The 26,831-nt window shown below is 41.7% G+C and overlaps 1 protein-coding gene across 8 annotated transcripts in view; it reads left to right on the top strand.

The window, feature by feature from the left end:
* The window catches only part of Yeats2 (YEATS domain containing 2), a 98,162-nt gene that overhangs the window by 8,500 nt on the left and 62,831 nt on the right, over positions 1 to 26,831 (top strand). For 5 of the 8 annotated variants that reach the window (XM_040751098.1, XM_040751100.1, XM_040751095.1 and 2 more), the window contains exons 2-7: positions 4,990 to 5,108; positions 7,732 to 7,829; positions 8,650 to 8,742; positions 12,032 to 12,277; positions 14,512 to 14,627; positions 18,295 to 18,456. In XM_040751098.1, coding sequence (XP_040607032.1) covers positions 5,009 to 5,108; positions 7,732 to 7,829; positions 8,650 to 8,742; positions 12,032 to 12,277; positions 14,512 to 14,627; positions 18,295 to 18,456 — 815 coding nt within the window. In that variant the 5' untranslated portion in view covers positions 4,990 to 5,008. Of the gene's footprint in view, positions 1 to 4,988; positions 5,109 to 5,201; positions 5,222 to 7,731; positions 7,830 to 8,649; positions 8,743 to 12,031; positions 12,278 to 14,511; positions 14,628 to 18,294; positions 18,457 to 26,831 lie in introns of those variants that run through there. The other 3 variants (XM_040751102.1, XM_040751101.1, XM_040751099.1) reach the window with 3 other exon arrangements.

Below are 26,831 nucleotides of genomic sequence, written 5' to 3'. Positions count from 1 at the left end.
GATCTGTTGGGATTAGTGAGCTCTGTGAGTAGATTTTTGGTTCTTATTGTTTGGTCTTATTTGTAAGAAATCAGGGACTAGTGACATTGCTCAGCAGTTAAAAGAGGACTAGCTGTTCTTTCAGGGCACCTGGGTTCAATTTCCAGTTTCCATATAGCAACCTGTTAACTCTAGCTTCGGGGGGATCTGAAACCTTTGGCCTCTGTAGGCACCTGCACTCATGTGGACATACCCCCCCACTCCTTCCCCACATTTATGTGTCATAAAAATAAACTAAGCATACTGATTTATTTTATTTCTTTTTTATGTTTTTTTCCCTTATGTCACCAAGATACTCTCAGTTTGACTAAACTAATCACAAACCAAAGACCAAACAGTCTTCTGACTGATGTCTGTCTTTTGAGGCAAGTTCTCAGGGAGTCCAGGCTAGCCTTGAATTCACTGTGTAACCTGGGATGGCCCTTCCTCCAGCTGAATGTTGTGTTTGTGTCTGCCATCTGCTGGTTTCTTTGAACCCCAAGCTTCATGCATGCTGGGTAAGCACCCTTACACCTGAGCCACATTCCTACCTAGCCTCTTTTTACTAACTATACAAAATAATAGACTCCAGACCTTCCAAAAATGTTTATGTTCTAAATTATAGCAGGTAACTAATGGTTATGAACAAACTTTACATGGTAGGAGGCTCATATGTGCTGCATGCTTTTTGGAATATTTCAAAATTTAGTGTTGTTACCCAAAACAGCAATTCTATAAAAAACAAATTGTTATTCAGGATTTCTGTATCTGTCATACAATGACTCACTCTTGCTTGACTGTCTCTGGGATAAGTTAATTCAATGCTCTTGAGTGCCCTCTTGGTTTTCTGTTTTAGTTGTTTGATTTGGTTTGGTTTTGGTTTTTTTGAAACAGGGTTTCTCTGTAGCTTTGGAGGCTGTCCTGGAGATCGATCTGTAGCGCAGGCTGGCCTCAAAATCAAAGAGATCCGCCTGCCTCTACCTCCTAAGTGCTGGGATTAAAGGAGTGTGCTGCTGCCACCACCCTATTAGTTTTATTGTTATTTTATATGTATGAGTGTTTTGTCTGTATGTCTCTGCACTATTTGGGTGCCTGGTGCCAGCAGGGGCCAGAAGAGGGCCTCAGATTTCTAGAACGGAAGCTACAGGCAGCTGCAAACCACCATGTGGGTGCTGGGAATCAGACTCGGGTCCTCTGGAAGAGCAATCAATGCTCTTCTCTGCTGAGCCATCTCTCCAGCCCCTCTTGATGTTTGAGACAAGGTCTCATACATCTTAGGGCAGCTTCCAACTTGATGAGTTGGACTCATCAAGACTGGCATTGAATTCCTCCACTCTCGAATGCTGTAGTTAGAGTTACCACAGCAGGCTTTCTGTTTTGTTTTGCTCCTAAGGTAAGGACTAAATGAAGAACTGAGGTGCTTTTAAATTGATGTTTTTGTCTTTACATGAACACAACATTCAAAAAATATTTTTTTGAGTGGAAAAAATGAACTGGGTAAATTTTACTGTCTTGTATTTTAAGACATTTCCATACAAAATAAGTAGTTTTGAGTTAACAATTTACTTTTGTTAGGTCATGGATTAGGGTACACAGTTCAAGAGGACACTGAGAGGGATTACTGGGGAATAAGAAGCTTATTTAAAAGTTTATTAGTACCATGGACAGACAGACAGAAGGGTAAGCCTCCAAGAGGAATTCAGGCCCCAGAGTCTGAGTGTCTCTCCCATGGTAAAGGAGGGAGATACTTGGACCCTTTTTTTAAAGTTTGCTTTTCTTTCGTGTGTGGGTGTTTTGCCTGTGGAGTCTAGAAGAGGACATTGGCTCCTGGAACTGGAGGTGCAGACTGATTAGTCACCATGTGGGTGTGGGTGCAGGTGCTGGGAACCAAACTCGGGCCTTCTGGGAGAACGGCCAGCACTCTTGCCACTGAGCTTGTCTCCTGCCCCGTCTTACACTGTTGAGGATGCATTTCGGGATTCTCAGGACAGGTTGGAGAACAGAGCTGAGTCTGCTGGCTGAGACTCAATGGTGTCCCAGTTGGGAACCAGTCAGTGTCTGTGAGACCTGAGCAGAGGCTGCATACTAACACCACATTCTTAAGATTGTTACTGTTTTTAAGGACCCCTCCCTGAAAGGGGTAAACTAAACTCAAAGGCTTCACTTGTAATAATTTAGAAATAAAGGGACCAGACCCTCACTCAGCCCCTGCTTTAGTAGCAGAAAAGACATGTAGGCGTCTGACACAAGGAGACTCCAGATCCTCTGGCTTCCCAGAATCTAGGGCCAAAACTGAACTCAAAGAAACTCCAGATACCCTCCCCCCCCAGGCTCCTAGATACTTGATTCCTGGGAACTGTTTGACCACAAAACAAACTCCAGCGGGGACCAAAACCTCCCCTGTAGTCTCCAGGATACAGTTCTAAAAACTGTTGGTATCTGTGTACAACAGGCCACCTGCAAGTAACAAGACAAAGCCATAGAGAAACCACAGAATGTTTCCTCTCAGCACTGACCAATGAAAATAATTGGTGCACAGGTATATCATGCCAAAATGTGACTTTAAGAAATTCTAATTGTTCCCAAATGTCAACCAATCAGAAACCAGTCGGTACCTACTGATGTAATCCTGTGTCTTTCCTCTATAAAACCTAGCAGTAGACCTAGCAGGGAACTTATCTCTCTCTGGAGGCTGCTGTGTCAGCTTGCTAGATGGGGTCCCTGTTATGGTTGGATGAACAATCATTAAACCTTGTTTTTGCAGTTTAGTGGGTCTGTCTTCCTGGTGGTCTCTGGGGACTTTGCAACTTGGGCACAACACTCCCCTCTCTTTCTTTTTTGATTCAGTCTGTGTTACCTGGGTTGCCCATGATCTGGCAATCCCCTTCCTTAGTGTCAGGTATATGGATATTCCACCACGCCCCAAGAAACAGCTGGTGCATGTTTGGGTAGGTTCATCTTCCTTAGCTGTAGAGCAGGAGTTTGGGACTCAGCAGTCTTCTGTGTTCTAGGTCATCACTGTAGGGATCTGCTTGTTCTATAACCTCTGCTTCCCTTTGTCTTGCTCTGCCACTGAGAGAACCTTCCCTGCCCCCACCCCACCTGCTTTCTTATCTGCTCCTTAGTGACTCAAACTGCCCACTAAGGGAGCCACTAGCCTCGGGCCATTGAGTCTTTGAGACATACCTAGTGTAAATTAAGATGTGCTGCGCATGTACAAAACCAGTCAGATCTTTTTTTTTTTTTTTCGAGACAGGGTTTCTCTGTATTGTTCTGGAGGCTGTCCTGGAACTCGCTCTGTAGACCAGGCTAGCCTTAAATTCACAGAGATCCTCCTGCCTCTGCCTCCCGAATGCTGGGATTGAAGGCATGCGCCACCAATGCCCAGCAACAGTCAGATCTTAAAGACTTGGTAAAAGTACAGCAATGTAAAATCACAAGACTGACTTGCTTATATTGGTTAGATTAGTGAGATAGTAGTGTTTTGGATATACTAGGTTAGATAAGATCAACTGCTTTTACCTATTTCTCTTAAAATGTGGCTGCTATTATGTTTCTATTGAACAGTACTCTAGTGAGCTGGCCCCTGTTATGAAACAGTTTAGAAGAGGAACACCATCCAGCAGATGTTTTCACAGTGCTAGAAACATCCCTGTCTGTGCTGCCCACTACAGCAGTGTCTGTGCTGTCCACTACAGCAGTGACTAACTTCTGGTGGCTATTGAGGACAGGGAATGGCAAAATGTCACTGTGGCCAAAAAAAGAGGAACTAACTTTTATATTTTATTTATTCTTGAATGTAATTTTATTGTGTGTGTCTGATTGCATGTATGTCTGTGAGCCATATGCATGCCTGGTACCTGTGGAGGTCAGAAGACGGAGTCAGATCCTCAGAAACTGGAGTTACAGATGCTTGTCAGCTGCCGTGTGGGTACTGGGAATCCAACCTAGGTCCCTTGGAGGAGAAGCCAGTGCTCTTAACTTCTGAGCCACCGCTAGCCCCACTTTATTTCATTTTAATCAATTTAATTTTAAATTTAAGTAGCCACAGGTAGTTAGTGGCTGATCTATGAAACACTGTGAAATTAGAGGATTTGTGGAATTGTTTTATTCATGCATTTATTTGTAAGGGCGACTTATATAACAAAGTTGTTTAGTAGTTTAATATAATTACATAGTAGCTATGCTTGTTGTAAGTAATTCTAAGCTATCAGTGATGATTTTAATGAATAACTGCTGTAGTAAGCACTGTGGAAGTACCAGAGGAGGAGTTTGCATATTGGATGTTCACCCTTGGAAATATGCTTACAGCTTTGTGAGTTACACAGCACTGTCATCTTACCATTGCTGGTTTAGTCTCATGTATAATATCCTTCTGTGAAAGCTAGAGTCATTTTGGAAAGTGTTAGCAGGGCCAGTCATGTGACCTATGCCTTTAATCCCAGCACTTGGGAGACAGTGGCAGAGGCAGGAGGATCCCTGAATTCAAGGTCAGCCTGGTCTACAGTGAGCTGCAGGACAGACAGCCAGGGAGACATAGAGAGGCCCCGTTTTAAACTAAACAAAATGAAGAAAAGAAAGAAAGAAAGAAAGAAAGAAAGAAAGAAAGAAATGTGAGCAATGGAGAAATGTCCAACTTTATTAAAAATTTTTCTCTTGATAGGGAAATCTGGGCTTTTAACAAACAGCTATGCTGATAATATTTTTGGAACCTTAATGTTAGACTTAATGTTGGCTTAGTATACACAGACATTGAGAGTTGAGCATACCTAATCAGAAAATCTAAAATTCCTAAGGTTGAAACATTTCTGGATTCACACTTTTCAGACCAGTTATATTTAGCCAGTGTGTGCACAGGCTTATAAGTGCCATTATTTTTAGTGTTTATTTATTACCTTTGTGAATGTACATAAACATTTATGCATGGCAGTATTTCATAGTACTATTAATGTGTTTGTTATTGCTTCACAGTGAAGAATTGATTGTCACCATGTCTGGAATCAAGCGAACAATTAAAGAAACCGACCCTGATTATGAGGATGTGTCTGTGGCCCTTCCAAATAAGCGGCATAAAGCGATTGAGAGTTCAGGTAGACATTGAGTTGATTTGAGACTCAACTTCACTGACAGTTGCCTATGCACAGGATTTACAGAATACATGAATACCTGTGGTGGTCGTACTCAAGCTGAAGGATATCTGAGGGTTAGTCTAGTGCTCTGCGAAGTGTACCGTAAGGGAGGGGATCTGACAGGAGCATATCAACTAGCCCAGAAGTAAAGCAAGCTGTAAGTCTTAGCTGTTGTTGCACATAACTTAAAGTCAGAGCTTTGGCGTCTGGAGATCCTCAGTGGTTAAGAGTGCATACCTCTCTCATTTTTAAAAAAAATTCCCCCCTTTTGGTTTTTTGAGACAAGGTCTCTATTAATATAGCTCTGGTTGTCCTGGAATGCACTATGTAGACCAGAGTGGCCTCAAATTCACAGACATTGACCTGTTTCTGCCTCTCTAGTACTGGGATTAAAAGTGTGAACCACCACACTTGACCTTAAGATACATACATATTTATGTTTGAGACAAAGTTTCTCTGTGTAGCCCTGGCTCTCCTGGAACTCACTCTGTATGTAGACCAGGCTGACCTTAAACTCAGAGATCTGCCTGCCTCTGTCTCCTGAGTGCTAGCATTAAAGGTGTGTGCCACTACCCTGGGACCCATCCCCCTGCTTTTTCTTTTAATTTCATGTATATGGGTGTTTTGCCTGCATGCATGTCTATGTACCATGCACATGCATTGCCTTGAATAGACCAAATGAGGTATTGGATCCCCTGAAACCGGAGTTACAGGAGATGGAAATTGTTAGCTGCCATGTGGGTGCTAATAATCAAGCCCGGGTCCCCTGCAAAAGTAGTTAGGGCTTTTAACTGCTGAGCCATCATTCCACCTCAAGCTCTTGCAGAGGATACATGTTTGGTTCTCAGTATCCATGTCATGTGGTCCACAACAGCCTATAACTCTAGCTCAGGGAAGTCAATGCCTTCTTTGGCCTCCATGGGCATCTGTACTCACTCACATAAACACATAATTAAAAGTTAAATAAATTGGGCTGGAGAGATGACTCAGTGTTTGAGAGCACTGGTTGTTCTTCCAGAGGTCCTGAAATCAATTCCCAGCAACCACGTGGTGACTGACAACCATCTGTAGTAAGATCTGGTGCCTCCTCTGGCCTACAAGCAGAATGCTGTATACATAATAAATAAATCTAAAAAATTAAAAGAAGTAAAAGCACATTTATAAAAAAGTACATTTAAAAAAAAAGTACATTTATTTACTATGTATATAGTGTTCTGCCTGTGCACTAGAAGAAGGCACCAGATCTCGTTATAGATGGTTTTGAGCCACCATGTGGTTGCTGGGAATTGAACTCAGGACCTCTAGGAGAGCGGTCACTGCTCTTAACCTCTGAGGCATCTCTCCAGCCCACAAATAAATCTTTTAAAATAATAATATCAGAGTTTTTTGATATCTCTGTTATAGGGAATAACCACATGAGGTGATTGTAGGTGATACATGGATGAAGGTTTCTGATATTCTCATGAATATAGCAATAAGAATGGCGTCAGGTTACTTCTTGGGTACTGTTGCTTACGTAGGATAAGATTACTTTAAAGTATGAAATGTGCTCATTAAATGTTGCTTGTGTGTCAGCTGTCAGATGTCAAAGGAGGAGAGCTTGCTCTTGCCTCACATTTTCAGAGGGTTCAATCTGAGACTGGCTAGCTCCATTGCTCTGGGGCTGACGAGAGGCAAGGGTGAACATGACATCATTCTTGTAGTAGTGGAGTCTGTTCACTGTATTGTAGTCCAGAAGCTGAAAGAGAAAGAGGGAACCACAGGAGCTTAGGATAGGATGTATCCTTCAAGGCACGGGCTTCCTCCAGCTATGCTACACCTAGACTTACTAAGACCCCCCAATAGCACTGTCAGCTGGGAACCAAGCTTTGAGCACATGAACTTTTGGAAGCGCACTTTCATACTAGCAGTCTGGAGGATCATATGTGAATCATGGGAATTTTTGGAAAACACTGATCTAGTCTAACCCTGCTGATAGCTGCTAAAGGGGATTTAAGGTTCAGAAGCTTTATTATGTAATCTGTTGTAAAGCAAATCATCAATTATATTACATTTTGACTCATGGTTTATCTTTTTTTGTTAAATCTATGCATATTGGAGGCTGTCTAGATGGTTCAGCAGTTAAGAGCATTTGCTGCTCTTATGTTTCTGCATTTATATTGGACAGCTCACAACCTCCTATAAGTCCAGCTCTAGGGTATCTGACACCCTCTTCTGGTCTCCACAGGCACCTATATGCATGCAGAGAGAGGGAGGTGGGGGAGGAACGGGGAGGGCCAGGGAGAGGAGAGCATACACATAGACAACAAATAAAAGTATCTTTTTGTTAACTGTAGTTAAGACCTGTTACATGGTATTTTGTTGCTGGCTTACCTCCTTCCCCATCCCACATGGTTTCATGCAGTTGAGAAAAAACATACTTTTCTTTCAGAACCATTTAAGAGCAGATTATACAGCTGTGCACTTCTGTGTGTTTGCTAAGGATATTGTCCAATGAACCCAAAGCAGTTTTTGTTTCTTTGGCTGCTGATTTAAATCAAGATAACTACTGATTAATTTGGTGTGCCTTGTGTTCTTTATGTAGCTCGAGATGCAGCTGTGCAGAAAATTGAGACTATTATCAAGGAGCAGTTTGCTCTTGAAATGAAGAATAAGGAACATGAGATTGATGTCATTGACCAGGTATAATAATGATAATTTGAAAACACTAAATTCATGGAGTGAAAAGAATATGTTTGATGAGGTTTCAAAAAATTTCCCAGCGCTATGCATGATGGCACACATCTTTAATCCTGGCACTCTGGAGGCAGAGGCAGTTGGATCTCTGAATAGTAGGACAACTTGTTGTCCATAGTGAGTTCCAGGACAGCCAAAGCCACATAGGTGAGACCCTGTCTCAAAATAAAACAGAAAATTACCCAGCTGCGGGATGAGTACACACCTGTAATCCCAGGACCTGGGAGGTAGAGACAGGAGGACCAGATCTCTATGGCCATCCTCGGCTATATAGTTTGAAGCCAACCTGGGATACGTGAGTCTTCTTCTCAAAACAAAGAAACAAATAAATAAATGGAATTGGAGAAAAGATAAAAAGTTCTACTTGCACTTCCATCTCTCAGATAATTCTTTTTGCTATTGTTCTCAGCATTTTATTCTTAATGAATATGCTAATAAGTACGCACACACTGTGTGTCGCTGTTTTTGTTTGTTTTCTTTATCATATTTTAAGACTGTTCAGGAAAGCACACACACTGCCCCCACCCCCACTGTGCTATGGGATAGAAGCATAGACCCCGGGACTTATACACGCCAACACTCAGTCACTGAACTGTGTCTTCAAGCCTTATCTTTGTCAGTTTAGTTAGGTGAAAATAGTTATTTACTTGTTGAAATGATTCAAGAAGCTTCGTTCTTGCTTCAGTTGTTTGCATTTATTCTGTGGCTTTTAAGTTGTTATTATTTGTCATATTTAAACCACATTTAAACTCTCACTTGCTTTTAGCGACTAATTGAAGCCAGGAGGATGATGGACAAGCTCCGTGCCTGCATTGTAGCAAACTATTATGCTTCTGCCGGTCTTCTGAAGGTTTCTGAGGTGAGTGTTCCTCATGTTCCAGGTGGGTCGCCAGGCCCCTGTGGATTCCCTGTCGTAGAGACTTTTCTTACATCGACCTTTGTTATTTAATAAGCCTGTGCGCCTGTCTGAGCCGCATAGATCATCAGACAGGGTGCTAACCATGGTCCAGTCCTGTCCCTGCTGATTGCTAGTGTTATGTGAGGCTGGGGTCCCCGAGGGAGCTCGTCCTTCCATGCTTTGCCTTACTCAGCATGCCTTGCCCTTCCAAATGCCACTTCTTTTCCTCTGTTTGTTTGTTTGTTTGAAGAAAGGGTTTCCCTGTGTAGCTCTGGCTGTCTTGGAACTCACTTTATAGACCAGGCTGGCCTCAAATTCAGAGATGTGCCCGCCTCTGCCTCCTGAGCGCTGGGAGTAAAGTCATGCACCACCACCACCTGGCCCAAATTACTTCATGATAGTTTTCAGTATAAGAAAAAGGTAAATAAATATGTTTATATAACATGTAGATTCATCAGTTTAAGTTATTTTGTTTTTTTCTTCTAAAACATTTAAAAGTATAACATTTCAATGCTAATTATAAAACATCTTATTCCTTTTTCCCCCATGCCCCTGTTTATTAAGCCCAGAATGCCAGTGAAACACACACACACACACACACACACAGAGAGTACAAATACAAACACAAATTGGGGACCCTAAAGTATAAATAGAAGATAAATAAGATAAAGAAATGTCTACTGGGCAGCAGTGGCTCATGCCTTTAATCCCAGCACTCAGGAGGCAGAGCAGGAGGATTCCTGAGTCAGAGGCCAGCCTGGTCTACAGAGTTAGTTCCAGGACAGCCAAGGCTACAAAGAAAAACCCTGTTGGGAGTAGGGGTGACTGGGTCAAACAAAGTATTATTCCTTAAGTGTGTTTCTTAGATTTTTCTATGTCTAAGGTTCCATTAGGGATATTAGTCCTGGTTAGAGTTGACTTCAGTCTAGTATGACTTCATTTTAAATTGATTTACATTTATAAAGACCTCTTTCTTTTTAACCTTCCTGTTCTCCATGCATGCTTGTGCCTGTGATTGACCCCAGAGTCTCACATATGATAGGTATATAATCTACAATTGAGCAATACCTACCTAGCTCCTTAGGCTATTTCTGTATAAAGCCACACATTTTGGGTGGGTATGAATGTGTGAAAGTTGTATTATCCAGTCCAGCACAAATTCTGATGTTGTTGATTAAATAGCTTAGTGTTGACTCACCATGATAGCTACTTGGCTTGAAAAACTAGTTAGTGTTTTGTTGATTTACCATTAGCAGTTAGAGTCTGGTATTTGATATTCTAGAAATGTATAGATTTTTATTTCCTGGTGTTCTGATTAAAAATTACTAAGGGCTGGGCTGGATAGGTGGTTTAGTTGGTTCCTATTGGGTTCAGTTCCCAGTATCTGCATAGTGACTTGCAACTGTCAATAACTTTACTTTTAGGGAATCCAACACCCTTTTTTGTCCTGTACAGACACAAGGCATTCACATGGTGCATAAGTATGTATACAGGCAAAACACTCATACAAATAAAATATCTTAAATTTGGAGAACGCATTTACAGCTCTGAAAAGCCCTGTTACTGAATTAATCAGCTCTATTTTTTCCTTTTTTTTAAAAAGATTTATTTATTTATTTGTTATGTATACAGTGTTTTGTCTACATGTATGCCTGCCAGAAGAGGGCATCAGATCCCATAGATGGATGTGAGCCATCATGTGGTTGCTGGGAGTTGAACTCAGGACCTCTGGAAGAGCAGCCAGTGCCTTTAACCTCTGAGCTATCTCTTCCTGAGCTCTATTTATTATTTTAAAGCGTTAGTCTCCCAGTGTTTTTTTTTTTTTTTTTTAACAATACAGGGCTTTTGCTTTGGTTAATCACTGTGTAACTGTGTGGTGCGTGCGTGTGTGCATGCCCATGTGCATGTGTGTTGGATTGAAATCTTGCTATATGTTTCATGCTGGCTTAGAAATTGCAATCCTCCTGCCTCCCAAATACTGGGATTATAGGTAGAGTCACCATGCCCAGCCAGTAGTAGAGGAGTTTTTTGTTGTTTTGATTTTAAGAGATTTGTTTTATTTTGTGAATTTATGTGTGTTCGTGTCTGGGTATGTGCTGGCGAGTGCAGGTGTCAATGGAGGCCAGAGGTATACCTCTGATCTCTCTCCTTGGAGCTAGAGTTGGGAGCTACCTGACATGAGTTCTGGAAGAGCTGCCAATAATACTATTTTATAGACAATAGGCCTCTGTACTAGCCTGAGGGAAAACATTATATGTTGCTGATTTTAAAGCTTCTGATACTATTGTTTTTTACTTGTGTAGGGTGTTGCTTTTTATACTATATACTTTTGTGGTTTTTTTTTTTTGTTTTGTTTTTTGTTTTTAACTAGAGTCTCACTATATAAACCAGTCTGACCTTGAACTCAAGGAGATGATTCCAAAGTTCTTGTGATTGTGTAGATATAAGCCACAGTACCTGGCTCTGTGTATTAATTTTTTTTTAATTTTATAATTATTTCTTATTCTTTTGTTTTTTTGGGACAGGGTTTCTTTGTGTAACAGCTCTGGCTACCCTGGAACTCTCTCTGTAGACCAGGCTAGCCTTGAACTCACAGAGATCTGCCTGCCTCTGCCTCCCAAGCACTGTGGTGAAAGGTGTGTGCCAATATGGCCCTGCTCATACTTTTTAAATTAAATCTTGCTGGGATAGTGGTGCATATCTTGAACTCTTGATCTTGCTTCTACCTCCTGGATGCCAGGATTACAGATGTGTTCTACCATACTGCATTTATGTGGTATTGGCTCCGTGCATGCTAGACTACTTCAGCTGAGCTACATTAAAGTCCTTCTTTTAATCTTTCAAACATTTTCTTGCCGTGTAGCCCAGGGTGGTCCAGAACTTCAGATTCTCCTGCCCCAGCCCCCTGAGTGGGGAATTCACTGAAGTGTGCTACCGTGACACCTGACTCAGTTCTGGCTTTTGGTGTTAGAATTTTTGGATAATTATTTGTCACTCTAGTTTTTGTTTAGTTGATGAAGGCTTGTTATAAGTATTTATGTATATGGAAAATATTTATCTACTATTTGTCTGTCTGTCTGTCTGTGGTTGTGAGCTTAGCCTTTAAGGACTGAGCCGTCTCTCCAAACTGGTTTCAGAGAAATTTTTGAAGAATTGTTAACATGATCTTAACATAACTGAGTTTTCAGGAGTTCCAATTTTTCACCAGTTTTGGTGGATTTCATTAAGTTTGCCTCTTTTATTTTTCTAGGGATTAAAGACATTTGATACGATGGCTTTTAACCACCCTGCTATCAAGAAATTTTTGGAATCACCTTCTAGGTCATCATCTCCTACCAATCAGAGATCAGAAACACCATCTGCCAATCATTCTGAAAGTGACTCACTATCTCAGCACAATGACTTCCTGTCTGACAAAGACAATAACAGCAACATGGATGTGGAGGAAAGACTGTCAAGCACCATGGAGCAGAGATCCAGCCAGAATCCGGGCCGGGTATAGTGCTGAATGGGAGCAGGCTGGGCTGTGGGGGAGGAAGGACCCACTGTCATGTCACTTAAGTGTGGGCATATTTCTCATTCTTTCCCAGGACTCTAGGACATGGATTTGGTGGTGGTTGTTTTTTTTTCAGCAGAGAAACGTGCGGTGACATACTATTTATGATCTAATAAAGCCACTGAAGATCAGAATTCAAAGCCAGCCACAATAGTTAGCTATGGAAGCTGGGCAGTGGTGGCATATCCCTTAATCCCAGGATTCAGGAGACAGAGACAGATGGATCTCTGTGAGTTCAAGGCCACCCAGGGCTACACGAGAGTGAATCACTCTTAAAGAGAAACAGAGCTCACGCCTTTAACCCCAGCACTAGAGAGGTATATAAGATAGGAGCAGGGTCTCAGAGTGGGCAGTCTACAGCCACGTTGGGGATAGGAACCCCCTTCCAGCCTTGGTAGAGGTAAGGACTGTCTGGTGGCTTGGTTGCTTTGGTTTTCTGATCTTCAGTGGCTTTACTAGATCATAAACAATATATCACCCCAGAAATGAATCTTTGGTCCTTTGAGATAGAGTCTCTGTAGCCTGGCCTGGGGCAGACTGGTTGTTCTAAAACTTGAGGCAAAAGTGGTGAAATTACAGGATTGAACCATTGTATAGGCCTAACTAAGAAACTGAGTCCTTTTTTTTTTGCATTTTGAGCTATAGGCGGGCTGGTTTCAAACCAGAAGAACCCTGGTTTATAGGTGTGAAGCATCAAGCCCAGCTGAGTGTTATGTGGTTATTACAACTGGTGCGAATGTGTATATTTTGATATTCTGATTTTCGAGCATAGCACTCCCAGAGGGCAGCAAAGCTCTTGGGTGTCATTCATACAGATGGAAAAGAGCCCTTCAGGGTTGGAGTTCTGTGATCTTGCTCAAGGTGAAAGTGGTAGCTGGTGCAGTGTGACATACAAAAAACAAAATACACAGTTCTTGACAGGGATTTGCCATGAGGCCCTGGTTGGCCAGGCACTGATGATGTAGACCAAGCTGGTCTAGAACTTGAAGTGATCTTCCCGACTCTGCTTCCGAGTGCTGGAGTCACAGGCCTGGGCCAGTGTGCCCAGCTAGGAGAGTTCGAGTGCCTAGATCGAAGCTACTCTGTCCCTGTTTTTTTTTTGTGTGTGTGTGTTTGTGTTTATATATAGCACCACTGTCAAGTTAGACTTCACAGACGCCACTTCTGTGCTAGAGAGAACTTCTAGTTGTTTTCCGTATATTGAATCATCAGTGTTTGATTTATTTTTCATAAAAATGGTTTTTATTATAAATTCATTTGTCCATCATTGAAAAAAGTAAAACAGAAAGGCCTTATCTAAATTCATCCCAGGCCTCCTAATCAGAATTCTTAACATTTGTATTTACTTGTGTTGGGCCAGCATTCTTTCTCTTACCTCCACCTTTTAGGTGTTGGGATTATAGGCATGTGCCCTATACCTGGTTTATATGGTGCTGGAAAAAGAACCCAAGTCTTGGTACAAGCCAGAAAAGCATTCTGCCAACTGAGCTATATCCCTTAACTCACTACATCCCTTTCCTTTCTTTCTTTCTTTCTTTCTTTCTTTCTTTCTTTCTTTCTTTCTTTCTTTCTTTCTTTCTTTCTTTCTTTCTTTCTTTCTTTCTTTTATTTTTGAGACAGGGTTTCTCTGTGGCTTTGGAGGCTGTCCTGAAACGAGCTCTTGAAGACCAGGCTGATCTTGAACTCACAGAGATCCACCTGCCTCTGCCTTCCAAGTGTTGGGATTAAAGGCATGCGCCACCACTGCCTAAGTACATTCCTTTTCTTAATGAAGGAAAAACAGGCAGGAGAGATGGCTCAGTGGTTTAGAGTACTAGCTACTTTTGCAGAGAACCTGAGTTTGGTTCCTAGCATCCACATGGCAGCTCACAGCCATCATAACTGTAGTTACCAGGGATCATTACACCTTCTTGTAGCTTCCATGGGCACCATGCACACACATGACCAATAAACAATTATGTGAGCAAAGACGTTCTTGAAGTAAAATGTAAATTTAACAGACAAAAATCCAGAATGAGAGCTACGTAGTGGGCCCCAGGCCTGCTGGGCTATGGAAGACCCTATTTTCTAAAAGATGAAACATTCTGAATTACTTTATTCATGCGATTCGTTGTGTCAATATCCTATTGAATGCTGTTTTAATGGCTACAAATGTTGATTGCTCTTTCTTTCAGGACACTTCTAGTGTTAGCAGCTCCCACAAAAGGGAACTACGGAACGCTGACCTCACAGGGGATGAGACTTCTCGGCTTTTTGTAAAGAAAACTATAGTCGTAGGCAACGTGTCCAAGTGAGTATACATGAGATGTCTCTTGTCAGTAACTCGCTTAAATATTAATACTTTGCCTTTACCACTTATGGTATCACAGTGGGAGGAAGGCTTGGGAATTACTTTTTCCAGGCTCTTGTTTTAAAAGTAAATGATGGTCAAGAGGCATTCTTAGGGTAATCTTGAACCTTAGTTAGCAAAATCAGAAATAGAACTGAGAAGTTTCCACCTTACAGTTTCCCCATGTAGTGATATTCTTCTGCCTTGGACCGTATCCATGACGTTATGATAAATAAGGTGTTTTCTTTTGAATGTTACTAAGAGACAGGATAGTATACTTTCTACACGTAGCTTTACTTATTTTTATTTTATGTGTATGAGTTGCCTTTGTGTATGTGTTCCACATATGTGTCTGCTGCCTGCTGAGGCCAGAAAAAGGTGTCAGATCCCCAAGACTGGGGTCATAGAGTTGGGACCTTCCATGTGGGTGCTGGGAACCAACCTGGGTTCTCTGGAAATGCAGCCTGTGCTTTTAGCCACAAACCATGTCTCACCCTCTGCTTAATTATTTTTGAGCCGATGTCTCGCTGTTTTGCCAAACTGGCTTCAGGCTCACAGTCTTCTACCCAGCTTCCCGAATAGCTCATGTTCACACCACCATGCCCAGTTGCTTCTTGTGAAATTTGTAAAGGTATTGTTTTTATATTTTATTTGGTTTTCCTTTTGAAACAGAATCTCATGACCTAAAACTCACTATATACACCAGGCTGTGCTAGAATTCTCAAGATTTGCTTGTGTCTGGCTCTGGAGTGCTGGGGGAAAATGTGTGCACTGCCGTTATTTGAGAGCCAGTGAAGTAGTAAGGTTTCACCACGCCTTCTGCTCTAGCATCCCAAGACATTTTGTTCCACTTTTATAATCTCAACATTTCATATTTATCTGTCATTGTCCCCACCAAAGATTGAAACCAAATTTTTTTATTTTTTGAAAACCCACTTATTTCTTTAGTGAAATGGAATGAGTTGGAGGGTTAAGGAGATGGGTCAGTGGTTAAGAATACTGAATGCTCTTCTAGAGGACTTAGGCTCAGTGCCCAGCCCCTTGTGGCCACTCACAGCTGTTTGTAACCAGCTCTAGGGGATACAACATCCTCTCCTTTCCCCTGAAGGAACATGCAGACACACATGCAGGCAAAACAAGCATACACAATAATAAAGTTTAAACATTGAGTGATTTAAGTGTGACAGATAGCGTTTGTGATTTTTTTTTTCCCTCTAAATTCCAGTGCTCAGACTATGAGTTCAAGGCTAGTTTGGGCTACATAGTGAGACCCCATCTCAGAACTAAACAAGCAAACAAACAGAAAAACAGTATTAAGATTTTTGTGGCTGGGCAGTGGTTCCAGCACTCAGGAGGCAGAGGCAGGTAGATCTCTCTGAGTTCGAGACCAGGCTAGTCTTCAAAGAGAGTTCTAGGACAGCCTCCAAAGCCACAGAGAAACCCTGTCTCAAAAACAACACAAAACAACCCCCCCCCCCAAAAAAACCAAGATTTTTGTGACCCTGAAAGGTAAGCCAACGATATTTGAATTGTAAATAGTAAGAGTCACTGGTGTTTATCATCAGGTAGCAAGGCTGCCTGATGAATACTTTGGCATAAATACTTTTTCTCTATTTTAAGATTTATTTATTTATTATAAATACAGTGTTCTGCCTGCATGCTAGAATGGGGCACCAGATTTCATTACAAATGGTTGTGAGCCACCATGTGGATGTGGTGAATTGAACTCAGGTCCTCTGGAAGAGCAGTGCTCTTAACCACTGAGCCATCTCTCCAGCCCATGCTTTAAATTTTTAAAGACATGCACATACAAGAATATTTCAGAACATTCTACTCCCGTTTATTGACCGAGTTCTTCACTCATTCACTCACTGGGGGAGCATATGCCAGGAAGTGCACACAGAGATCCATGGATGACTCTGTATCATCAGATCTCTCTGTTGACTTCTATGTATGTTCCAGGGTGGAGTTCAGGTCACCAGTCCTGCGTGGCAAGTGCTCCTACCCACTGAACCACCTTGCCAAGATCCAAAACATGCCACTCTTCCTTTTTCCTTTTCAAGACATGTAACCCTGGCTGTCCTGGAACTCACTCTGTAGACCAGGCTGAACTCCAACTCAAGAGTTCTGTCTTTGCCTGCTTCTGACTCCTGAGTACTGGGATTAAAGGTGTGCACCACCGCCTGCATGGCGCATGCAGAGATCTGGTGTCCTCTTCTGATGTGTAGGCATATATGGGGGCAGAATGTTGTATACATAATAAATAAATCTTTAAAGAAAAATATTTAAAGCATTACATATAGCTTTTAACCTTAGTATATATTTTTTGTATTCATGCTTGGTGAAGTTTCCAGAAACTGCCTGAGTCTGATCTTAAAGGACTCCTCACTTGGTAGTCCTCCTTCCCTATTGTCACTGAGGTTGTCTTTGTCCTCTGACAGCAGTGGAGACTTTACAGGACAGTGTCCCTACATCTCACAAGTTTGTGTAAAAGGTGAAGACTGCAGTGTGACAGTGCTTAACATCTAGCCAGTTCAGATCACTGCCAGGTCCTTCTCAATCTGTCACTACTGCAGTGACTAAACAGTGGCTTGTCTGTCTGTTAGTATAGTAGTGTTCTTAGAGATTTCTGGATCTTCCTTCACCTGACCCATTTGTGAATTTAAACTGGATGTTTGAATTCTCTGTGCTGGATCCTAGTGCTGGAACTGTATTTTGGAGAGAGCATTTGAAGGTGTAAGGTCATCCATATTTGGCCATATTCAAGCCCAAGACAGAAAACATGAACCTCCTTACTCTGATTGAGGATACCTGAGAGTCTGCCTAGAGATCCCTTAGTGATCTCTGAGGTTTGTTCAGAAGCTAACGAGGAATGGAATAGATGCACTCGCTCACGTCTGTCTCTGGATGGGAATGTCAGTGGGATGCCAAGCCTTCCTGCCCCCCCCCCAAAAAACCACCAAAAAATAAAACAAGTATAATTGGTCCCTTTTAATTTGGGATTGATAATCAGGGAATTAAGTAGATATGGGGCTGGGGAGGGCTTTGGATAAAGTAAAGACCGAGACTGGTCAGGTGTGACTTCGGTTACTTACTGCTGGGATTTTAATCTTGTTTTAATCCTCATTGTCGTAGTTGTTAAGAATTTTTATTTTTAAAATGTGTATGTGTGTTTTGCCTTCATGTATGTATGTTTACTGAATGTGTGTCTGGTGCCCACAGAGGTCAGAAGAGGGCTCAGAACAGACATCTGTGAGCCACTCTGGGTGCTGGGAATCAAACCTGGATCCTCTGGAAGAGCAGCCAATGACTTAATTGCTGAGTCATCACTGTAGCCCCAACTATTAACTTAAAGGTTGTTTTTAGTTTATTGTTTATTTACTATTATTATCTAGTTTATTATTATTACCATTATTATTACTGTGTGCATATGTGCATCATTTGTGAATGTGTGATGTTACACATCATGGCAAATGTATGGAGATCAGGACAGCTTTTTAAGGGATCTTGGGATCAAATTCAGATCATCAGAATTTTGTGACAAGTGCCTTCTTCCATTGAGCCATCTCATTAGCACAGATGATCAGACTTTTGAAGGAAGAAATTTATCTATCTCCTCCTTCTCCAGGTATATACCTCCAGATAAAAGAGAAGAAAATGACCAGTCAACCCATAAGTGGATGGTGTATGTCCGAGGGTCCCGTAGAGAACCCAGCATTAATCACTTTGTTAAGAAAGTTTGGTTTTTCCTTCATCCCAGCTATAAACCCAACGACCTTGTGGAAGTTAGGTGAGCATGCCTAAGATTTAATGAATTTAAGAGAAGTGATTAACTTTGTAACATGCTGCAGAAATGTTTGTACTGTTAATGACTTGCTCAGTACCTGTCTGCTCTTGGTCATTAAGTAGCTTTAGCTGTGTTTCACTAACTGGACCTGTTACCTCCTGTCGTATTGTCACTGTACTGTGTTAGCCTTGAAGCACTGGTGCATATAAAATGTTATTGATAATTAAATACAGCAATTTAATGTTACAGAAATGTTTAAAGTTCCTCATAATTTTACTGTCTCAGATGTAATCCCAGTGATATTTCTTCTGTAATAGAATTACTAGTACAGTTACTTCAGGGAGATGGAATGGTTGTATGTAGTAATGTGAAATTATTTAGATGAATTCTCTAAATGATGTTAGCATCTCCTAAACCCCCTCACTATCATGTTGTGGTTTATTGTCAGTGAAGTCCTTGTGTGGTACAGAACATTCTATTCATTCCTAACTCCTAAAACATGACCCTGCTTAAAGTGACAAATTCTCTCTCTCTCTCTCTCTCTCTCTCTCTCTCTCTCTCTCTCTCTCTCTCTCTCTCTCTCTCTCTCTCTCTCTCTCTCTCTCTCTCTCTCTCTCTCCCTCTCTCTCCCTCTCTCCTTCCCTCCCTCCCCTTGTGTTGGTGGGTCTGGGAAGGGGTGTCTTCCTTTTCATATCTGTGGTTTCTGGATCATCTTTCCTTCTTCCTTAAAAACAATGCAGTCCAGAGCTAGGTGGAAGCGCACACCTTTGATTTCAGCACTTAGGAGGCAGAGGCAGGCGGATCTCTGAGTTTGAGGTCAGTCTGATCTACAGAGTGAGCTCCAGGATGGCCAGGACTACCATCCTGAAAAACCAAAAACAAAAAAACCTAAACACCTCAATCCTGCTGCAGTCCTGCATAGCCTGCTTTTACCCTTTTGTTTTGGTTATCTGTTAATTTCCCGTATCAGCACCTTTAGAACCTGTTTTACTGATGTTGCTTTTTACATAAGTAGAACCTTTAGAAAAATTTTTATTTATTCTTTCTCATATAATATATCCCACCCGAAGCTCCCCTTCCCCCATGTCATTTTCCCTCAGAACAACCCCGGCCACATCTCCCTACAGAAAAGAACAGACCTCCTAGGTACATCAACCAAACATGGCATAATAGTTTATAATAAGACCAGGCAAAAACCTCACATCAAGGCTGGGTGAGGCATCCGGGTAGGAGGGAGAAGGGCCCCAAAGGCAGGCAAAGAGTCAGAGAGTCAGAAACCACCCCCCATTTCCACTCTCAGGAGTCCCCACAAAACATTAGTCCAGCAACCATAATATGTATGCAGAGGACCTAGCACCGACCCACGAAGACTCTGAGATTGCCTCTTGAGTCTGTGTGAGCCCCCTTGGTGTCTTCAACCCCTCTAGCTCCCACAGTTTCTCCCCTCTCTCTCTCTCATTCTTTTTTTTTTTTTTTTTTTTTTTTTGAGACATGGTTTCTCTGTATTGTTTTGGAGGCTGTCCTGGAACTTGCTCTGTAGACAAGGCTGGCCTCGAACTCACAGAGATCCACCTGCCTCTGCCTCCCGAGTGCCAACGCCCGGTCAGTTTCACCTCTCTTTCTTCCATGGGGTTCCGGGAACTCTGAGGGAAGGGACCCGATGGAGACCTCCAACCTGGGCTTTCTCTATCTAATGTTTGTCTGTGGGTCTCTGCATCTGCGCCCATCAGCTGCTGGAGGAATCCTCTCTGACAACTGGACCAGGCACTGATCTATCTATGAGTATAGTAGAACGTTATTAGGAATCATTTCATTGATTTTTTTTTAATGGCCATTTATGTTTGGTTTTACCCTAGGTCTCCAGGCTGTCCAGCCTCCTGTTCTTGGCAGTGTTGGGCATGAAGTCCCTCTGGTGGTGTGAGCCTCAGATTAAACCAGTCACTGGCTGGCCACTACCCCAAGTTCTATGCTGCCCTTGTCCCAGCACATCTTGCAGGCAGGATAGTTCTATGAATTGTACTTGACTGTTTGGGCTATCCTGGGTTTTTTCTTTTTCCATATGAAGTTGAATATTGCCCTTTCAAGTTCTGTGAAGAATTGTGTTGAAATCTTGATGGTGATTGTATCGAATATGTAGATTGCTTTGGTAGGATGGCCATTTGTACTGTTACTCCCACTGATCCATGAGCATGGGAAATCTTTCCATCTTCTGATACCTTCTACAATTTCCTTCTTTAAAGACTTAAAGTTTTTGTCATATGAGTCTTTCACTTGGTTAGTTATCCCGAGATATTTGTGGCTATCATGAAGGGTGTTGATTCTCTCTTTTTTTTTTTTCTCGTTTTTTTTATCATTTGTATTTTGTGTCCTGCCACTTTGCTGAAGGTGTTTATCAGCTGTAGGAGTTCTCTGATAGAATTTTTGAGGTCACTTATGTATACTATCATGTCATCTGCAAATAATGATACGTTGACTTCTTCCTTTCCAATTCGTATCCCTTTGTTCTCCTTCAGTTGTCTTATTGTTCTAGCTAGACCTTCAAGTACTATATTGAAGAGATATGGAGAGAGTGAACAGCCTTGTCTTGTTCCTTTTTTAGAGGAATTGCTTTGAGTTTCTCTCTTTAATTTGATGTTGGCTATAAATTTGCTATTCATTACTTTTATTATGTTTTGGTATGTTCATTGTACCCTTAATCTCTCCAAAACTTCATGGAGGGATGTTGGGTTTTGTCAAAAGCATTTTTGGCATCTGAGATAATCATGTGTTTATATTTTTTCTTTCAGTTTGTTTATATGCTGGATTAACATGAATGATTTTCATATATTTAACCATTCCCTTGTCTCTGGGATGAAAACTACTTGGTCATGGTGGACGACATTTTTTTTTAGATTTATTTATTTATTATATATAGTATTCTATCTACATTTATGCCTGCGGGCCAGAAGAGAGTGCCAGATCTCATTATAGATAGTTGTGAGCCACCATGTGGTTGCTAGGAATTGAACTCTGGTAGAGCAGCCAGTGCTCTTAACTGATGAGCCATCTCTCTAGCCCCAGTGGATGATATTTTTGATGTATTGGATTCGGTTGGCAAGTATTTTATTGAATATTTTTGCATCTATGTTCATAAGGAAATTGGTTTTTAATTCTCTCTTTGTTGAGTCTTTGTGTGGTTTAGGTATCAGGGTGACTATGGCCTCATAAAGTGAATTTGGCAATGTTCTTTCTGTTTTGTGGAATAATTTGAGGAGTATTGGTATTAGCTCTTCTTTGAAAGCCTGGTATAATTCTGCTTTATAACTGCCTGACCCTGGGCTTCATTTGTTTGAGAGATTTTTTTAATGACTGCTTCTGTTTTCTATGTCTCTTAAATCTTTAGGACATCTTTCTAGGCCTGTCTGGCTTTTAGAGTCTCCATTGAGAACTGGGGTATAATTGTAATACGTCTGCCTTTATATGTTATTTGCTCTTTTTCCTTTACAGCTTTTTTGTTTGTTTTTAGTTGTTTTAGTTTTGGTTATTGGAGATAGGTTATTGGTTATTGGCTGTCCTGGAACTACCTCTGTAGACCAGGCTAGTCTTGAACTCACAGAGATTGGCTTGATTCTGCCTCCTGAGGGGGCTGGGATTAAAAGCATATGCTACCACACCTTTCTTATTATTCTTTCTTTGTTCTGTATGTTTAGTGTTTGTGGCACAGGAACTTCCTTTTCTAGTACAGTCTATTTGTGTTCTGTATGCTTCTTGTATCTTTATATTCATCTTATTCTTTCTTTTAATTTAAATTAGAAGCAAGCTTGCTTCACATGTCAATGCCAGCTTTCTCTCCATCTCTCTCCCCTCCTCCCCTACCCCCAAGCCCCCCATCCTCATTCTATTCCCCAGGGAGAGTGAGGCTCTCCATGGGGGAATCTCCAGAGTTTATTTCGTTCAAGGAAGGGCCTAGGTCCTCCCCAAGGTGTCCAGGCTGAGAGAGCATCCCTCATTGTAGGATGGGCATGCAAAGTCCATTTGTGTGCCAGGTATAAATACTGATCTACTACCCAAAGCCCCCTAGGTTGCCTAGGCCTCCTCATTAACACCAACTATCAGGGCGTGTGGATCAGTCCCATTCTGGCCTCTCAACTATCAGTCTGGGATCCAAGAGCTTCCTCTTGTTCAGGTCAGCTGTTATTGACCCCTTTGCTCATCATTCCTCCCTCTCTGTCACTGGGTTCCAGGAGTTCAGTTCAGTGTTTAGCTGTGGGTATCTGCCTCTGCTTCCATATGTCACTAGAATGGAGGTTCTAGGATGGCATATAAGGTAGTGTCAAACTCATCAGGGAGAGGCATTTAAGGTAGTTTCTTCACTATTGCTTAGTTTGCCAGTTGGTATCATCCTTGTAGATCTCTGGAAATCTCACTAGTGCCAGATCTCTCCTCAAACCTACAATGGCTCCCTCTATTTTGTTATCTTTCTTCTGGCTCTCCTCTGTTCTTCCCCCAACTCAACCTTCCTGCTCCCCCATGTCCTACTCTTCCCTCCTCTTCTCCACCTCTCTTTTTCCTGGCTCTCTCTCCCCTTCCTGCCATGATCCCATTCTACTCAGGACATCTTGCCTCATTCCACCTTCTCTGGGTTACCATGCGTATCGCTCTTAGGGTCCTCCTTATTTCCCAGAGTCTCTGGCGGTGGGATTGTAGGCTGGCGCTCCCCTGATCCATGCCTAAAATCCATATATGAGTGAGTATATACCATGTTTGTCTTTTTGTGACTGGGTTGCCTCACTCAGGATGGTTTCTTCTAGTACTGTTCATTTGCCGGGAAATTTCAACATTTCATTGTTTTTTTTCCACTGAATAGTACTCCATTGTGTAAATGTACCACATTTTCTCTATCCACTCTTCAGTTGAGGGACTTCTAGGTTGCTTCCAGGTTCGGGCTATTACAAATAGTGCTGCTGTAAACATAGTGGAACAAATGTCCTTGTTGTATGAATGTGCATCTTTTGGATATCAGAAGAATCATCCACCATGATCAAGCAGACTTCATCCCACAGATGCAGAAATGCTTCAACATATGAAAATCCATCAATGTAATCCACCATATAAACAAACTGAAAAAGAAATACCACATGATCATCTCACTAGATGCTGAAAAAACCTTTGACAAAATCCAACACCCCTTCATGTTAAAGGTCTTGGAGAGATCCGGGATAACAGGAACATACCTAAACATAATAAAAGCTATATATAGCAAACCAACAGCCAACATCAAACTAAATAGACTGGAACTCAAGGAAATTTCTCTAAAATCAGGACGAAGACAAGGCTGTCCACCTTCTCCATACCTCTTCAGTATTGTACATGAAGTTCTAGCCAGAGCAATAAGACAACAGAAGGAAATCAAGGGGATACAAATTGAAAAAGAAGAGGTCAGACTTTCATTATTTGGAGATAACATGATAGTTTACATAAGTGACCCAAAAAACTCTACCAGGGAACTCCTATAGCTGGTAAACACCTTCATCAAAGTGGCGGATACAAAATCAACTCAAGAAAATCAGTAGCCCTACTATATACAGACAATAAAAGGGCTGAGAAAGAAATCAGAGAAACATCACCCTTTTCAATAGCCACAAACATCATAAAATACCTTGGGGTAACACTAACCAAACAAGTGAAAGACCTGTATCACAAGAACTTTGAGTCTTTAAAGAAAGAAGTTAAAGAAGATACCAGGAAATGGAAAGATCTCCCATGCTCTTGGATAGGTAGGATCAACATAGTAAAATGACAGTCTTGCCAAAAGCAATCTACAGATTCAATGCAATCCCCATTAAAATCCCAGCACAATTTGTCACAGACCTTTAAAGAACAATTCTCAACTTTATATGGAAAAACAAAAACCCAGGATTGCCAAAACAACCTTGTTCAACAAGTCAACATCAGAAGGCATCACCATCCCTGACTTCAAGCTGTATTACAGAGCTATAGTCCTGAAAACATCCTGGTTTTGGCCCTAAAATAGACAGGTAGACCAATGGAATTGAATTGAAAACCCTGATATTAACCCATACATGTATGAACACTTGGTTTTTGACAAAGAAGCTAAAATTATACAATGGAAAAAAGAAAGCATCTTCAACAAATGGTGCTGGCATAACTGGATGCTGGCATGTAGTTAAATCCCGATAGATCCATGTCTATCGCCATGCACAAAACTTTAGTCCAGATGGATGAAAGACCTCAACATCAATCCAGTCACACTGAATCTCTTAGAAGAGAAGGGTACCCTTGAAGGAAATGGTACAGGAGCTTCCTGAACTAACACCAGTAGCACAGACACTGAGATCGACAATAAATGGGCCTCCAGAAACTGAGAAGCTTCTGCAAGGCATCTCATTCTTTATGATAGGAAAATTTTCTTCTATGGTTTTGTTGAAAACACTTTCTGGGCCTTTGAGCTGGGATTCATCTCCTTCTTCTATTCCTGTTATTCTTAGATTTTGTCTTTTCACTGTGTCCAAGATTTCCTGGAAGTTTTGTGACAGGAATCTTTTTTAGGTGGAACATTTTCTTTGACTGATGTTACTAATTCTTCTATCGTATCTTCAGTGCCTGAGATTCTGTCTTCCTTCCGTCACTTATAGTCTGTTGATGATGCTTGCCTCTGTAGTTCCTCACATGCTCACACATTCTCTCTCTCTCTCTCTCTCTCTCTCTCTCTCTCTCTCTCTCTCTCTCTCTCTCTCTCTCTCTCTCACACACACACACACACACACACTTGTGAGACAGAAAAGAAACAGAAAGGCAAGCCAACAGGAAGTGGGACCAGGCTATAAAATCTCAAAAGTACACTTCCTCCAGCAACTTCCACCTTCTTAAGGTTCCAAAACCTTTCTAAACAGAATCACTAAGTGGGGACCAAGTGTTCAAGCATTTGAGTCTGTGAGAAACATTTCATACTCAAACTGCAGCAGTGAGTTTAAGGCCTGGGGTTGTAGCTCAGGTGGAGAGAGCATACATAATGTAGGCAAGATTCAGGGTTCGATTCTCAGAACAACAGAAAGAACTTGCTGCTTTGATGCTAATCCCTGTAGTCCCAGCACTTGGAGACTGAGGCTGGCGTGTCAGTGTCAGCTTTGACTATATATCAAGCCTCTATCTTAGGAAAGCCTCCTCCCCTTTCAGTATCCAGATTAACAGGAAATTCTATCTCATGGTAAAATTAAGTTGTTCTAGGTGAATTAATTTAAGATTTATTTTTTCTGTGTACATATGTATGTGCACGCCCATAACACAAATAAATAAAAGACCTAGAGAATGATATTGGGGTTCAAACTTCAAGCTGGTGATCAGAAAAGCAAAGCAGCAGCAGGTCACTAGGTTTCACCTCAAGCTCAGGCTGAAAGGGTTGATCCACACATGAGCTCTTCACCAAGCCTCCGACTGCTACCTGTCCTCAGCATGACTGGCGAATCCTGAGACTTCAGTGTCTTCCTATCCTTCTTGGTGCTGAGCCTTCCTATCTTTAGTGTGGCTGGAGAACGAATGCCTCTTACTGAATACTGAAGACCCTGCTTCTATCTTTTATACCCCTCTAGTGCTGGGATTAAAGGCCTGTGATCTGTTTCTCTTTTTGGCTGATTCAAGCTCATGTATTCCCGGGTGGCTTTGAACTCAGAGAGATCCATCTATCCTCTTAATCCTGAGTCCTAGGATTAAAGATGTGTACCACCACTTCCTAGGTTCTGGCTGCTGCGATTAAAGGTGTGTAGTGTGCCTGGCTTCTATGGCTTGTGATTGACTTTGCTTTCTGAATCCTCAGGCTAGCCCTACTAAATTATAAATAATATATGACTATCCATACCTGCATGTGTATCCTAGTATCCAAGAAGTCAGAAGTGAGTGTAGACTCCCTTGGAGCTGGACTTGGCACCTGATGTAGGTACTGGACTGAATTCTGGTCCTCTGATAGAGGGTAAGTCTCTCCAGCTCCTCTAGGTAAATTACTTAGTAGGAATAATATTGTTGATTTTGCATGTGAGCAAGATGCAAAGACCCTTGCCGGGAAACCCTGGCAACCTGAGTTTGATCCCTGGAACCCCTGTAAAAGTGGAAGGAAAGAACGGATTCCATAGAGCTGTCCCCTGTGCTGGGAGTAAAGACCACATGGCTTTGACTTTGAGCTCCTTGATGTTTGGGACCTCTCACTTAACAGTAGCATCCCCAATGTCTGACATGGTTCCTAGAACTAGTCAATATTCATAGCATGTTTGATGCAGAGTGAATTACTAAGTTCATGGGGTGGGCATTCCATTGTAAGTAACTCTGCTTACCTGGAAGTTTTAAATTATACTGAGTAGAAACCTAAATTTCTGTGAGTTCTTTTT

The sequence above is a fragment of the Mesocricetus auratus genome, unplaced genomic scaffold (assembly GCF_017639785.1).
Source record: "Mesocricetus auratus isolate SY011 unplaced genomic scaffold, BCM_Maur_2.0 Super-Scaffold_100008, whole genome shotgun sequence".
Lineage (NCBI taxonomy): Eukaryota > Metazoa > Chordata > Mammalia > Rodentia > Cricetidae > Mesocricetus > Mesocricetus auratus.
This window is presented reverse-complemented; position numbering and strand designations above follow the sequence as displayed.